Genomic DNA, 14,381 nt, shown 5'->3' with positions numbered 1-14,381 from the left:
TACAGCACTCATTTATTAAAAGAAATAGTCTTCATTTCATCGATGTTTGTAAAATATAGTTCTAAACTCAATTTATTTCTTGTTGCTTGCCTGTTTTTTGGCCTCCCTCAAACTTAAATGGATTTTGATGTATTTCATTCAACAAAGGAGTACAACAGTTCTGTCACAGATTTTATCTATGGCACTTACATGGCCTCCGTTACCACAGGAGCTGAGTGCCTCACAATCCTTTCTTTAAAAAGTTTATCCTGACGACACCCATGTCAGATAGGGCAGCATTAAAATATTCTACAGATGGGGAATAGAGGCACAGATTCCTCTATTTCAATGGAAGTTAGGAGCCTATATACCTTTGAGGCTCTGCATCTAACTGATTTTACCCTAGGTCACACAAGGCATTTGTGGCAAAGTAAGCAGTTGAACCTACATCTCCTTCTTTGCTGGCTAGCCCCTATCCACTGGACCATCCTTCTTCCAAGTACCTTGCCTGCTGTGTAATGACATAATTTATTGTGTATGTATATTTTTAAGAATACGTCATTATTCACCAAATAGATTGTAATTGTTCCATTCAAATAAATCCACGTTTCTACACTTAACCCTAGGAAAACTGCTAATAGTTTATTTAATCTTTTTATTACTGACCTTGGCACAAAAAGTGGGAGTGTGCTAATAAAGTTTGCGGATGATACAAAGCTCGGAGGTATTGCCAATTTAGAGAAGGACAGGGATATCCTACAGGAGAATCTGGATGACCTTGTAAACTGGAGTAATAGTAATAGGATGAAATTTAATAGTGACAAGTGTAAGGTCATGCATTTAGGGATTAATAACAAGAATTTTAGTTATAAGCTAGGGATGCATCAATTAGAAGTAACGGAGGAGGAAAAGGACCTTGGAGTATTGGTTGATCATAAGATGACTATGAGCTGCCAACGTGATATGGCCGTGAAAAAAGCTAATGTGGTCTTGGGATGCATCAGGAGAGGTATTTCCAGTAGGGACAAGGAGGTTTTAGTACTGTTATACAAGGCACTAGTGAGACCTCACCTAGAATACTGTGTGCAGTTCTGGTCTCCCATGTTTAAGAAGGATGACTTCAAACTGGAACAGGTACAGAGAAGGGCTACTAGGATGATCTGAGGAATGGAAAACTTGTCTTATGAAAGGAGACTCAAGGAGCTTGGCTTGTTTAGCCTAACTAAAAGAAGGTTGAGGGGAGATATGATTGCTCTCTATAAATATATCAGAGGGTTAAATACTGGAGAGGGAGAGGAATTATTTAAGCTCAGTACCAATGTGGACACAAGAACAAATGGCTATAAACTGGCCACCAGGAAATTTAGACTAGAAATTAGACGAAGGTTTCTAACCGTCAGAGGAGTGAAGTTTTGGAATAGCCTCCCAGTCTGCCCCTTGACAGAGCCCATCCTGACCTTTCTTTTGCACTGGCAGGCAAAACACAGCTGGGGGAAATGGCATGGCTGGAGGGAAGAGTATATTATACATGGAGAAGGGGAATATTCTAGGATGGGCCAGGACAATGGGGAGAAGTCTATTTGGGCATGATGCGAGTTAAGAAACAGAAGCAGGAAGGGAGTAGCTGGTTCCTGCTAGTGAGCAAGAAGATGAATTAGGGTTTCAGTAAAGGCCACTTAAAAGCAGTAATCTCATTGGGAAGGGTTAAAAAATTGATGCTTGACATGACAGACTGTAATGACTGTTTCAATTTATTGGGGTCTGTTATATCTTTCTTTGTCCATCTATTAGCAGAACTGGTAAAAAATGATATAATTTTCACAACAAAATTCATACAACATTTCAATAGATTATTTTCCTCAACATTAGAAATTTCTATGAAAAACTGTGTCAAAATGTTCAGCCAGCTGTGTCTATTTGTGACCATTGTGGTGTCTCTTTTCAACCTGGTGGCTATGGCAGTCACCATGTCACTATGCATGACAAATTCAGTAAATGATTTTTTTTACCTTTTTAGAGTGGTACATTTTGAAGTAGAAAAATGATTGGCCCATATTATCCCCATCTTCCTTGATACAGCTACTCTTTTAAATACCAACAAACTTGGAATTTTTGGAAATATGGTTTTAAAAATATTTATCTCCATTCAGAACTTGCTGAGACCAGAATTATAATAACATTTCAAGTGACTCTCTCTGGAATGTTTTTTACAACTCATCTTTTCTGAGATTATTTTAATTAAGTGTTTTGCTGTATTAATTGGAATACCTACATGAGGGTTGGGGATGACTCTTTTTAATCCCTTGAGCTGCATGGCCATATATTGAGCCCAAGCCAATAACCCTTGTATGCACAGAACTCTCATCCATTTCACTGGGGTGTGGGTGTGTAAAGAGGTCTTGCACTGCGGTAAATGGTCTCCTTACAAGGGGGTGGGGAGGAACTTGTGTGGCTTAGGACACAGGAACTAAGAGAGAGAAGACTGGGAGCCAGAGTCACTAACCTGCTCCTGTGATGCAAAATGGTCTCAATCTGAATTTAGCCGCCCCGTTTAGAGGAGTTTATGGCTGTTGGGCATCACCTGAGTAGTGCAAAGCAATCAGACTGTTCTAATTAATCTGTCTCTGTCTGATTTGTTGCTTAGAAATGGAGGGCTACAACATCTGGAAATATTTTGCCATTGTTTTGATTCCAGTGATGCATTCATTTAATTTGTCAGCAGAATGTAGATACGGAATTTAAAATAACATTTAACCCCTGGCCCTACTACGCTGGGTAGAACACACATAAAGTCTCTTCTGAGCCAAAAAAAGTTGCCCAATTCTGTGTTGATTGATTTAGGATAGCACTTTAGTAGTGTTTTCATTGCTACAATATCTCACTTGATTTTTAAAAGACAATAGAGAATTGTCACAATCTCTCTCTTTTATGAAAGTGGTTCCTCTGAACCTATGGAGTCTAGAAAGACCCTATTCAGTTTAACTATTCACAAGTTAACACTCAGAAAATAGAAAGGCAAAGAAAGCAGACTTATCATTACTAATGTGCTGGGTAAGAGGAAATCTGCAGAATTTCCAGGTTGCTTATCTGAACTCTGAACTTTCCGGCAATCAGCTCCTTCATAGCCCTGATAACAGTGACAGACGAATTTCTGTGACATTACTTCCAGGTCAGTACTTGATGCTTCTCCCCTGACTGTAAATTCTTGGTCCTCTGAAGCCTCTATTTTGAAGTTTTTAGGATTTAAATGAAGGTAATCCAGGGCTTTCCATTTTCTTCGTATACATCTCCCGTTATTCTGACAAAGATGCTTGCTGCACACCTCTGCTGCTTTGGTCACATTGATGATGTAGACCCCTAATTCAGTAGTAACAAATTGTTTCACCTTTGTGCAGTTGCCCTTCAAAAGCAGAGAAAAAAACTTAGCTGAACTGAAACTCACTAGTCTGTATTCTTTGTTCAAACTGAGAAATATGCAAAATGTAAACAAAAAGCTTTACAATTGGAGCTAGAATTAGATTATTAAACTGTCTAAAATAGTTGACTGTCTAAAATAGTACTAGGTACATACACTAAGAGATTGTTCATTTTAAAAAATAACCTGATAGTGTCTCATTAAGATCTTTGAACTTGATTGGAGCCACAGCTCTGTGTTCAAATGATTGGCTTCAGCAATTGATCTCATTACTGACAATTGAGCATATCTACTTTACTCCTGGTGGAATTCAGCATCAATGCACATGTGCAGAATTTATGTCCCCCACAGATTTCTTTGCTTCCCCGCAAAAAAATGGCTTTTTGATGGGGAAGCAAAGGGAAGCCACAAGAGCTGTCATGCAACCCTCCCCAGCAGTATGTTTCAGGTGCCCAGGGCAGTCAGCAGAGAAGCAAATCACTGTGGGGCAGCGGATGGGAGTGGGGAAGACCCAGCTGGTGGCTCCTATCCTGCCTGGGGCTCAGCTGCTAGTCCTGGCTGGGCTGGGGAGGACGGGACTTCTTCTTCCCCTGCATGGCATCCAGGACCGGGTCAGACCCACCCCCAGATTTATTCCCCTGGCTGTAGGAAGCTCTGCAAAATCCCCTCCCGCAATGCTTCCTGCACCCATCTTGCAGGGGGAGGGATCACTGTACAGGGAGCTGCTCCCGCATCCACCCAACCCCTGTGGATCCAGACCCCCTCATACCCAGACCCTTTTACCTATCCTTACCCTCCCCCCGCACCCAGAACCGCCCCCCACAATGAGTCCCACTCTCTCTCCTGGACCACCCCAGTGAGCCACCCGCACCTAGATCTCCACCATACCAAGCCCCAACCAGCTGCACCTGGATCCCAACCCCATTGAGCCCCACTCCTCCAGCATCTGGACCCTCCCCCCACTGAACTCCCCACATCCGGACCCCCGTGCCAAGCTCTATCCCTCCCAGACCCCTCCTGCTGAACCCCAAGCACTTTCACCCCACTGCAGAGTCCCATTACTGTTTCACCCAGAACCCCCCAACAAGCCCCCATGCATCCAGATTCCCCTGCACCCAGACCCCCACTGAGCCCCCTGCACCCAGATTGCCCCACACAGAACCCTCTCAATCCACATCCTGGACCCCCCATACTAAGCCCCTCCACACTTGGATCCTGCCTTGCTGAGCCTGCCTGCCCACACCTGGTGCACCTGGCATGGAGGGGCAGGGCCCTGGGGTGTTTCTGGGACAGCCCTGGTTCTTGCACTATGTCAGGGTTGGATGCAGCCTCACCACTGAGTCCATGTACCAGGAGGGGGCGGGGAGCTACACATTGATCTCCCACCTCTGTGCAGCCAGTGGCCTGTGATCCCCAGTGCCATTCTGGAGGTTCCACATTTATTTGGCAAAAAAAAATTGCAGAATTTTGCAGAATTTTAAAATACTGTGCGCAGAATTTTTAATTTTTTGGCATAGCATGCCCTCAGGAGTACTACTTGCACCTAACAACCTTTTGTTCCTGTTACATCTACCAGAGTCGTAGTAGCTAAAAAGACGTGCTTCACACACCCTTTCACATGGAAAAATTTATGCTCAGCCTTCTGGAAGCTCAATTTCTATGTTACAGAGTTCAAACGCCAGCCCTTTTGTCCTTTACATGTGCAGGCTTAACATAACATAAAGCAAAATCCCTACATCATGGCTCCATGTACTAGTCTAGATTTATGAGTCCACATGCCTAAATGAACACATCCCATAACCAGCCAGCTCCTTCTGAAAATTCCAATTAATGGATATTTTAGGAATACCCAAGGCCACCTGCCCTGCCTGACTGGTTTGCTAAATAAGGCTTTGGCTGACTTCCTGCAACTCTGTAAAACCTGACCCGGATTATGGGTATTCAGAACACTTCTCCTAAATCCCTGCTGCCAGCCGCTGACTTCCCTTGCCACCCATGGTGGCCTATAATTAGGAGAATAACCTGTTCAATCATGAAAAATTTGCACATTTCCTCATGATCTTGATTGGGTGGCTAAGGGGACTCTTTGAGCTATCACACCCGCTGGAATTCAGAACTCAAAGGAACTGATGTATTTGGAAAATGTTGTTCATACAATGGAATTAAGATATATGCTGTGATAGTACATTTGAATTAGCATTATGGCATTGACTTACTTCTGATGACGTTAAATTCATATCTCCCCAAATAACAATTCCTGAAGCTCCCAAGGCGGCACTCTCTCCAATAGTGCTAATAAGATCTTGCTAGAGTGAAAACAATAAAGACATCACTGTCAGTCTAATTTATTGCTTTCACAGTTTGTGGTTATTAAAGCCAGGCAAGTGTTAGTGTTAAACAAAATGTAAAGCAAGGTAAGTGTTATACGAAACTCACAGGGCTACAAGGATTTCTAGTCCAGACAAAAATAGAATCTGCTTGACATTTTATTGAAAACACTGTGCATACTTCTTATTGCATTCATCTCTCATTTTATAGTATGTGTCACAGCTCTTCAGTGGGTGTAAATAGACATAGCTTTATGGACTTCAACGGATCTAGTCCATAACTTCTGAAAAGATCTAAATTGCTACTGAAATAGGGGTGGGCTCATGATGCAAAATTGTATCTCAGATCTGGAACATTCCAAAGTCTTGGGATGTTTGGATCCGAGGTTTTGTTTCAACCCACTAGGACTGCAGGATCAGGCTCATCTAGGGAATATTTCTTGGGTGGAATGTCAAGAGAAAGACTTTCTGTTTCTGATGGCATGAGAGTGGTGCAAAGTATCTTCTTTCCTCACTTGTCTATGTAGATATATATTAAACAAATTTTAAAGAAGATTCATTTTGAGAAATTGTTTTCCCAGAAGCCTTAATTTTCCGGATACAAAGATAATTAGTGAATATCATTAAATAGATCCTTGCAAAATTTACACTAATTGTTGGCATGGTGATGGGGAATTACTGAATTTTTCAAGTGAACAATCAAACCAGGAAAAATAATTTTATTTTCATTTACATTGGCAATAGTATAGTATTAATTATTTACTACATAGTGTAGTACATTTACTAAAAGTCCTGATGGGTTTTTTTTTTACTTGAAAACTCCTTAAAGAGTTCAGCTAATAAATCTCTGCTGAAAACTAGGGAGAAGCAGCCACTTCTGTACACCAATCAATTCCAGTCTTTGTCAGATTTAGAAAGATGTAATTCCAAGTCCAAGGTCACGCATTGGCCTCACTTTTTTTCAGTGTGAACTCCTTCAGGTCTTCATATAAGATTAGCAGTTATCATGAATGGACAGCAAATTCAAGGATGGAGAAGACTGGCATTGTATAACTTAAATGAAAGAGAAAGTATGACAATTTGGGAATCTATGTGAATTTATAAATTCCATTCTGATTTTATGTTTATACCCTCATCAGTGTCTTCCACTGTATCCTTACATCATCCCTCTGGTGTCAAAGGAAGGGAATGTTGCACCTGGGGATCTGTCCCGAAATGGAACAGACATTAAGGTCCATCAACAATAGCCTGGCCCTAGTAGAACAATGGAGACAACCAGCCAAAGGCTATTGACTTGCTAATGACTCCTGTAGGCTGTAATAAACATTGGGGATGTTGAAGGCCACAATACATTGAGGATTGGATGGAGAATGAAAAACTGCAGGGGAAGTACATGAAGAGTTAAGATGTTAGGAGCTTCTGCTTAGAGGGAGACTCACTACAAGAGGAGACCAGAACCAGAAGGCAAGACTGGGCAGAAGGAATGCGGGTACAGGCAGATCCTGGGTTCCCTGAAAGATGCTGACTAATAATAATACCTAGTTCTTATATAGCACTTTTCATCAATAGATCTCAAAGCACTTTACAAAGGAAGGGTAAGGAAACTGAGGGAGGGTCTTATGTGCAGGTGTTTGTTATTTTTCTACAGACCTATACATATGTATAAACATACACATATACCTTACTCATAGATAAGCACAAGATCTCTTGTGCTTATCTATGAGTAAGGTATATGTGTATGTTTCAGAAGTTCCGTACCCAGGAGGGTAAAGCTCTGGAGACGGCATGTGAGCTACTGGGGAGACTCGGAAGGGCGATATTGGTCTTGGTGGCCTAACACAGTTAGGCTGTGAGGTCCCACATCCCAAGAAAGTGTACAAGCCTTGGACTGTGTTCCTTGGGAATGTGCCTGAAAGGCTTGTATGAAGTGTAGGGGTAGCCAGGTCAGCCCCAGGATATTAGAGACAAGGTAGGTGAGGCAATATCTTTTACTTGGCCAACTTCTGTTAGTGAGAGAGACAAGCTTTCAAGCTACACAGAGCTCTTCTTCAGGTCTGGGAGAGGTACTCAGAGTGTCTCAGCTAAAAACAAGATAAAACAGATATGCTAAACTATTTAGCTGTAACACGCTTAGTACATTTCCCAGACCTGTAGAAGATCTTGTCTCTCTTACCAACAGAAGATGGTCAAATGAAAGGTGTTATCGCACCCACCTTGTCTTTCTAAAAGGCTTGTGTGATGCGGTGTTGGCTTCACACTGGCCTGTAGGGGGTTGATAGAACCCTAGGGAGGCTGTGCGAGAAACAGCCAATAGAGGAGGGGCTGTGAGGAGCAGCTAATCAAGACCCAGCAGGCCCATATAAAAAGAGTTACAGGGAAGAGTGGGGTCAATTACTCCTGGGAGCTCAAGGAGGAAGGACTGGATGCCTTGCAGGTAGAAGGAAGCTAGCACCCTGGACAGAGCAGTGCTGGACAGGAAAAGGGGAGCGAGAGGGAGCTCCTGGCTGGCTGCTAGGACTGGCATGCTGAGGCCCTGAGGTTAGGGCGTAGAAGGTGCTGGGGCTGCGGGGATGTGGCCCAGGGAAATATATTGAGGAGTTGGAAGGGAGGCAACATGTGGCTGCCAAATACAGGGTCCTTGGGTCAGGACCCAGAGTAGTGGGTGGGTCCAGGTCCCCTACCCCAGCCACTGGGGAAGTGGCTGCACTAGAAGTTAAATTCCCCCGGAAGGGGGGATCACAGACAGTGACACAGCTGGAGGGCTCATCCACGAAGAGGATGCTGTGATTCCTGAGGTTGCGAGAGGGGTTGCAGGCTGATGGCGGAGATCGGATGACCCGGTGTAGACTGCTGATGGGGGGTGTCAACCTCAAGCTAATCCCCAAGATGGCCAGCAGGAAGTGCCAGCCCATTGTGGTGAGTGACATGCACTGGGACAGCTTGTCTTTATACTGCTCAGACTCTGTAAACTTAAAAACCTGTGGGAGCCAAGGTTTGGGTCTAATACAGCAACCTGGTGGCTGTCGCTAATGTGGAGTTACAAGAAGGTTATGTTTGTTATTTAAAAGAAGAATATTATCTTTTTCTGAGAGGATCTCTGTACCCAAAAGAGAAGAATGGTCTCATCTAAGGCCCTGATCCTGCAAACACATACACATGTTTCACTTTAAGGATGTCGTCCTACTGGCTTCAATGGGACTGCTCACATGCTTAAAGTTAGGCACTTGACAAAGTCTTTGCAGGGTTGGGGCCTGGGGCAACAACTCCCAAGTTTGAAACCCGGCTCCCATATAGACTACCTATGTGGTACTGGGCAAGTTGCTTAACATCTCCTCCTCAGTTTCTCTCCTGTAAAACGCGAATAATACCTACCTAACAGCTGTGAGAATTAGTTAATGGCTGTATAGTGCTTTGCAGAAGAAAAGCATTTTGTGTTAATTTAACCATTTGCATTCCAGCTAAATAAAATCTGTAAAAATTCTCTAGTTTTGTCATTACCAGACAGGAATATAGCACAGTGCTGAACTGGAGAAAAATATACATTACAAAAATGTTAGAGAGACAAGGTGGATGAGGTAATATATTTTATTGGACAAAGTTCTGGTGGGGAGAGAGACAAGCTTTCAGCTTACACAGAGCTTTCAGATCCAAACAGAAGTTGGTCCAGTAAAATATACCACCTCACTCACCTTGTTTCTCTAATATCCTGGGACCAATATGGCTACAACAACATTGCAGATTTTCTTTTAAGTGTCTTTCAGATTGAATGTTTACTGCTGAACTTTGGCTGTTTTAAAACATGTAGTCACAGGGCCAGTCCACAACATTTTGGCACCTGAGGCCGGGAGCTCAAATGATGCCCCCATATCCCCTCGCTTGGGCCAAAACTGTGAAAGGTCTCAATTCTGCCTTCTTCCTGTTCTACTCTTCTCATGGTACTGCTCTGCTACCTACCCCAATAAAGGAGAACTAACAACTTAAAATGCCTTGTTCAAAAATTTTAAATAACACTTAACTTTCAAATGCCTGAACATCAAATGTAACTTTTTTTGTCTGCATAGTAAACACTGGCATTTTTATCTGTTTGAATAATCAAAGTGGTGCTTTCCTTGCCTTCTTGGTTGCAAAGTTTTGAACTGCTTCTCCACTTTGTCACCGTTGGGTATTTCACGCCAGTAATGTGTTGGATGGAAACTTCTATTTTCATTGTCTTTGGGGAACATGAAGTTTTACACTTGCTATGGCCCTTCCTTGCTGTACAAGGAGGTCCCTCAGGCTATTGCTCAAGTGGGTCCACAGTCCTGGATCATCTAGACTAAAGGAACTTAACTCAGCAGCAGCTGTTTCTTGCACCTCCACCACACTCTTCTCTAATCTACACTTTTCTTCAGGAATGTGCATGGTTACATCCATTTGAGATGGAAATATGGATGCTGCAGTAGCTGCCAAGTCACCTGCACTCTGACTAACTGGAAGATCAGGCATCTCCTCACCACTCATATCCTCACGGGGGCTGGAAGGCTCACCGTGAACATTTGTGTCTATGTATCTCAAGAGAGCTCCTTCCTGCTTAGATAGAAAAGCTTCCTTTGCTTTCTTTCTTTTTCTGAATGCTGCCCCAGAGGGGCGTTTTCTACTTTCACTCATGACTGCTGTTCTGTGCCTCTCAGCACTGGCTCTCAACACTCAGTTGAAGGAGACAAATAAGCAGGCTGGTAGCAGGGCCTGAGTGAGGGAAGATATCAGCGTCTTAAGGGCCTAACTGGCTCCTACTACTTCAGTTGACTGCCTGTACTCCTCAAATGGGTTCAGGGAAGCAGCAGGAAAGAGGAAGCTCCCTGAGAAGCTAGTGTTAATCAGTCCAGGCTCCTGGGGGTGCTAGAGAGGTACATAAGAGACTCCTCCTCCTCTCTCTCCCTGCAGCTCCTGCTGCTTTCTGTTATTCCCTCTCACCTCTTCTCCTGCCGGCTTGTTATGTGCCCTCCTTCCTCCAGCACAGCACTCCACCGTCTCTGTGCATCTAGAGCAGAGAGGATACATACACACCAGCAGCAGACACAATTTTCTACACTCTGGGTCCTAGTGGCCGCCCCCCCCCCCACACACACACACAGTCTGGCACCTGAGGTGGCCATCTCATGGTAAGGCCAGCCTTGTGTAGTCATTTAAACAATAATCAGCAGAGTAGACCCATATACAAGCCTTTACAAACATACAAAGCATCTCTGCAATAATGATGGTTAGATCAGTTAAAGCAGCCTCCATAACTCCTAAAATTGGCTTACCTTAGAAAGAAATAATAAAGGATCATCTCGGTAACTTAGTCTAGTATAGACAAACACAGGCAAAGCATAATCATGCGATGTCATGGAGGAGATCCTCATGGACTCAGTCACCCTAAATTGTGAGAAACGTAATATGTTTTCACTGTTTCCAAGGGTTTTCTTGATGCCAATGGAAGGATACAGAGCTGCACTGCTATCCCAGAGCCAGGAAAGTTCATTGTTCCTCAAAACTTCACTCTCTGGGCAGGAACCAGTGTAGTCCTGGTCATGGAAATTATAATTGTGGCAATCGGGGTATAAATAGTATCCCCAGAGGCCCAGAGGTCTGCTTTTAATCCCTAGCTCAATTGTCTCCTTCATGAAAGCCTTTGCACTTTCTTCAAAGGAGAGTTTGGCCAAATGTTCAATGTCATTTGCTGAAATATTGCCTTGCGTTTCAGAAATGAGCTTCCGTGACTTTCGCCTGTAAATGTCTTTTGTGTTCCAGTTGCGTGCCCACTGAGGCCTCCAGTATTCCCAGTCTATGACGGCTAATCCTTTAAAATCCTCAGCAGGAATGTAATATTGAATGTCTTGGCCAGCTTTTTCCAGATGAGTTTGCAAGCTGAAGTTTTGAGGTAGGCCACCATTTACAGGGATTTCCTGCGATGTGTACCATGGGTAGTATCCCAGTCTATTCACATAAAATAGAGTCACATTCTGCCCTCTTGCTCTGGCCAGTGGGCTTCCAATCACATGGAACATTTTCAGGTTCAGAGTTATGTTATATTTCAGTGAGCATTGATCTGTGGGTGCATTCCAGGCAGCAATAAAAGGTTTTCTCTGGAAAACTAGTGGTTGGGCTGGTTTCATTGCAAATGTGGAACTCCAAATAAATGTAATCTGTCGCCACACCATGAGCTGAGCCAATTGGATAATATGTAATAGTATCCCACTTTCAAATAGTATTCTCATGATGTAAGAGGCTACTGTAGAGATCTCCTAGTTCAATATTGTCTGCAAAACATAAGAAAGGGGGCATTATTTGTTCTTTACACAGTATTAGAAATCTGAGGTATTTCTAAGGCATTTGCAGCTGTAGTACCCGAGAGCCAAAATGTACATGCTACTTTACAGACAAACTAAAAACAATGGGCCAGATTCTCAGCTGCTGTAAATCAGTGCAGCATTGTGGAAGTCAATGGAACTGTGGCAATTTATATCAGCTGTAAATCTACCCCAATGAGCCATATCCTGATCTAATTGAAATTAATAGTTTTGCCATTACTTCACTGGAACCAAGAGTTGTTTTCCTGTCCCTGCCCTTAAATATTTACAATCCAAATTACCCACATTCATCTCCCTTTCAAACATTTTTTTTCCTTTGGAGAAGGGCAATCCCCAGACAAGTGGATTTAGGGCCAAATTCTGTTCTCAGCTACTTTATGCAACCCTCTTAACTTTAGCTTGGGTTGATTTAACTTTAATGGGGATGTAGGAGTACAGTTGAGAGCAGAATTTGGCCCGTGCATTTTAATGTTAACTTAATTTCTCCTGTGCCTGACACAGTAATCTTGTCATAAATATTTTGCATTCTTACATGATTACTATGAAGAACTGTGGGCAAAGTGAGGATGTTTGTAATTATTTTTAACAGTAGGAAAGAATGAGTAATGAAGTTATTTTCAGTTTGGAAGACAATAACCCTAGCCAATGCTTATCCTGGGGTCCATTCAAGTACTCTCACTACAGTATGTCCTTTCTCATTTTCTTCTGCCCATACTTGGTGCCTTTGCATAACATGAGACCTCCTTAAGCTGGCTGTCCATGCACTATCATATTAAAATTCAGCTTCTTGTTGCTTCCTTCAAAGCTCTATAGCTCTGCCCCTCCCTACTTAAGTTGTGTTGTTTCCACCTCCTCTGCTCTGCAGATGTTCCCATACTCATCCACCTGTTTGTCAGCTTCTTGCTTAATTGCCTCCGTGTCTTGTACCACGTGGTCCCATCCCCATATAAGTCCTTCTTAAAGACCCCCTTCTGCAATGCTGCCTACAGTGAATCTAGTTGACTTGTATTAAAAAGTCCCTATCTCTTGTTCCCCTTCCCCTAATCTCTGCTTACCTATCTATCTCTCCTTAGACTGGGATCTGCTTCAGGCAGGAACCATCATTTCTTCTTGACTGTTTGGAAAGTGCCTAACACATCGTTGGTGCTAGCATAAACTAGTAATTATAATTGGTTTATTGCTCAACAAGCATTCAGGTTGTCATTTCTTGACCTCAGAATAGAAACTCAAGCATGCTAAACTCTACAGGTCCAGATTAACCCATAACTGGGCCCTAGGCAAACATACAATTCTGAGCTCCTCTACTGGCCAGCTAAACTAGATACTCCCACAGTATGGATGCATTTATATTAACCTTGTCCTGGCCAACACAGCTACAATAGTGATCTATAAACCCAAGCATGTCTGGCTTCCACTGCACAGATGTAGCTTAGGTAACCCTGTCCTATAGTAACTGGCTGCATGGACACTGCCCTGTTAAACCCCTAATGTCCGCACCTCCAGGGATCTCTGCCACCCCTCTTCCACTGGCTCCTGTGTGGGCAGTCTGCAGTTCCCCATACTTGTAGCAGGTCTAGAGACTGTCACTGAGTGACTCCTGTGGGCAGAGCAGAGGGTACATGGGCTGCTGGAAGCAGGATGAGGCCAGGCAGGCCTCTGTGGGGGATCCAGGATGCAGAAGCTGGCCTCATGGCAATGGCGAGAAGAAGATGTGCTGCCCACTCTGCTACCCACTCAGATTTGGCCCAGCCACCCAAAAGAAGAGTAAATGGCATTTCAACCTACATGGGGCAGCCAGGACAAAGCTAAGCAACACTGCGACTCTGTGCACCAGGTCACAATGCCACTCCTTCAAATTCAGCCTGGCCACACTTTTATCACGGGGAAGGGAGGGCCAGGCCAAATCTGAGTGAGTGGCATCACCATTCAGGGCCATAGTGCCACTTAGGTCAGGTATTTGCTTAGTTTGCCTATGTGTTTGCCTGTTTATATTGTAGCCCAAAGGATTAATCTGCTTGCTTGCATAGATATATCTTTTCTTATAAGTTTAAGTATTTGATGTACTGTAATAGATTTATAGATTCATATTGAAAATAAGTTTGTCTGTAATGCAAGAGACCTACAGGCCAAAAACCTATATGTTAAGCTAAGGCAAAGTTAGCATATCTATACTGGGACCTTTTACCCCGAAAGTAAAGTTGACCTTCATCTTGTTACCCAAATAGATAAAGTACCCACGCCTTTACCTAGACCAATAGACAAGGAAGAATGGCATAGGGTTTTTTTCGAAGTTGTACCCACAGATTTAACAAGTACCCCACAAAAAAC

At 43.3% G+C, this 14,381-nt stretch overlaps 1 protein-coding gene across 1 annotated transcript; it reads right to left on the bottom strand.

Annotated features, from left to right (window-relative positions):
• Positions 1-2,965: 2,965 nt before the first annotated feature.
• On the bottom strand, positions 2,966-11,858 carry HYAL4 (hyaluronidase 4). The gene is made up of 3 exons (XM_074957508.1): positions 11,007-11,858; positions 5,611-5,700; positions 2,966-3,379 (listed from the first exon to the last, which is right to left on the bottom strand). The coding sequence occupies exons 1-3, from the start codon at positions 11,856-11,858 to the stop codon at positions 2,966-2,968; spliced, it is 1,356 nt and encodes a 451-aa protein (XP_074813609.1).
• Between the last annotated feature and the right edge of the window lie 2,523 nt (positions 11,859-14,381).

The sequence above is a fragment of the Natator depressus genome, chromosome 1 (genome assembly GCF_965152275.1).
Source record: "Natator depressus isolate rNatDep1 chromosome 1, rNatDep2.hap1, whole genome shotgun sequence".
NCBI lineage: Eukaryota > Metazoa > Chordata > Testudines > Cheloniidae > Natator > Natator depressus.
This window is presented reverse-complemented; position numbering and strand designations above follow the sequence as displayed.

What these genes read in the sequence shown, in the direction of transcription:
- HYAL4 (XM_074957508.1), bottom strand. Translation starts at nt 11,858, where the DNA reads ATGAAACCAGCCCAACCACTAGTTTTCCAGAGAAAACCTTTTATTGCT. An exon ending in CTTTATTATTTCTTTCTAAG is followed by an intron (nt 5,701 to 11,006) that starts GTAAGCCAATTT and finishes TTTTCACTCTAG; the next exon opens with CAAGATCTTATTAGCACTAT. An exon ending in TGAATTTAACGTCATCAGAA is followed by an intron (nt 3,380 to 5,610) that starts GTAAGTCAATGC and finishes CTGCTTTTGAAG; the next exon opens with GGCAACTGCACAAAGGTGAA.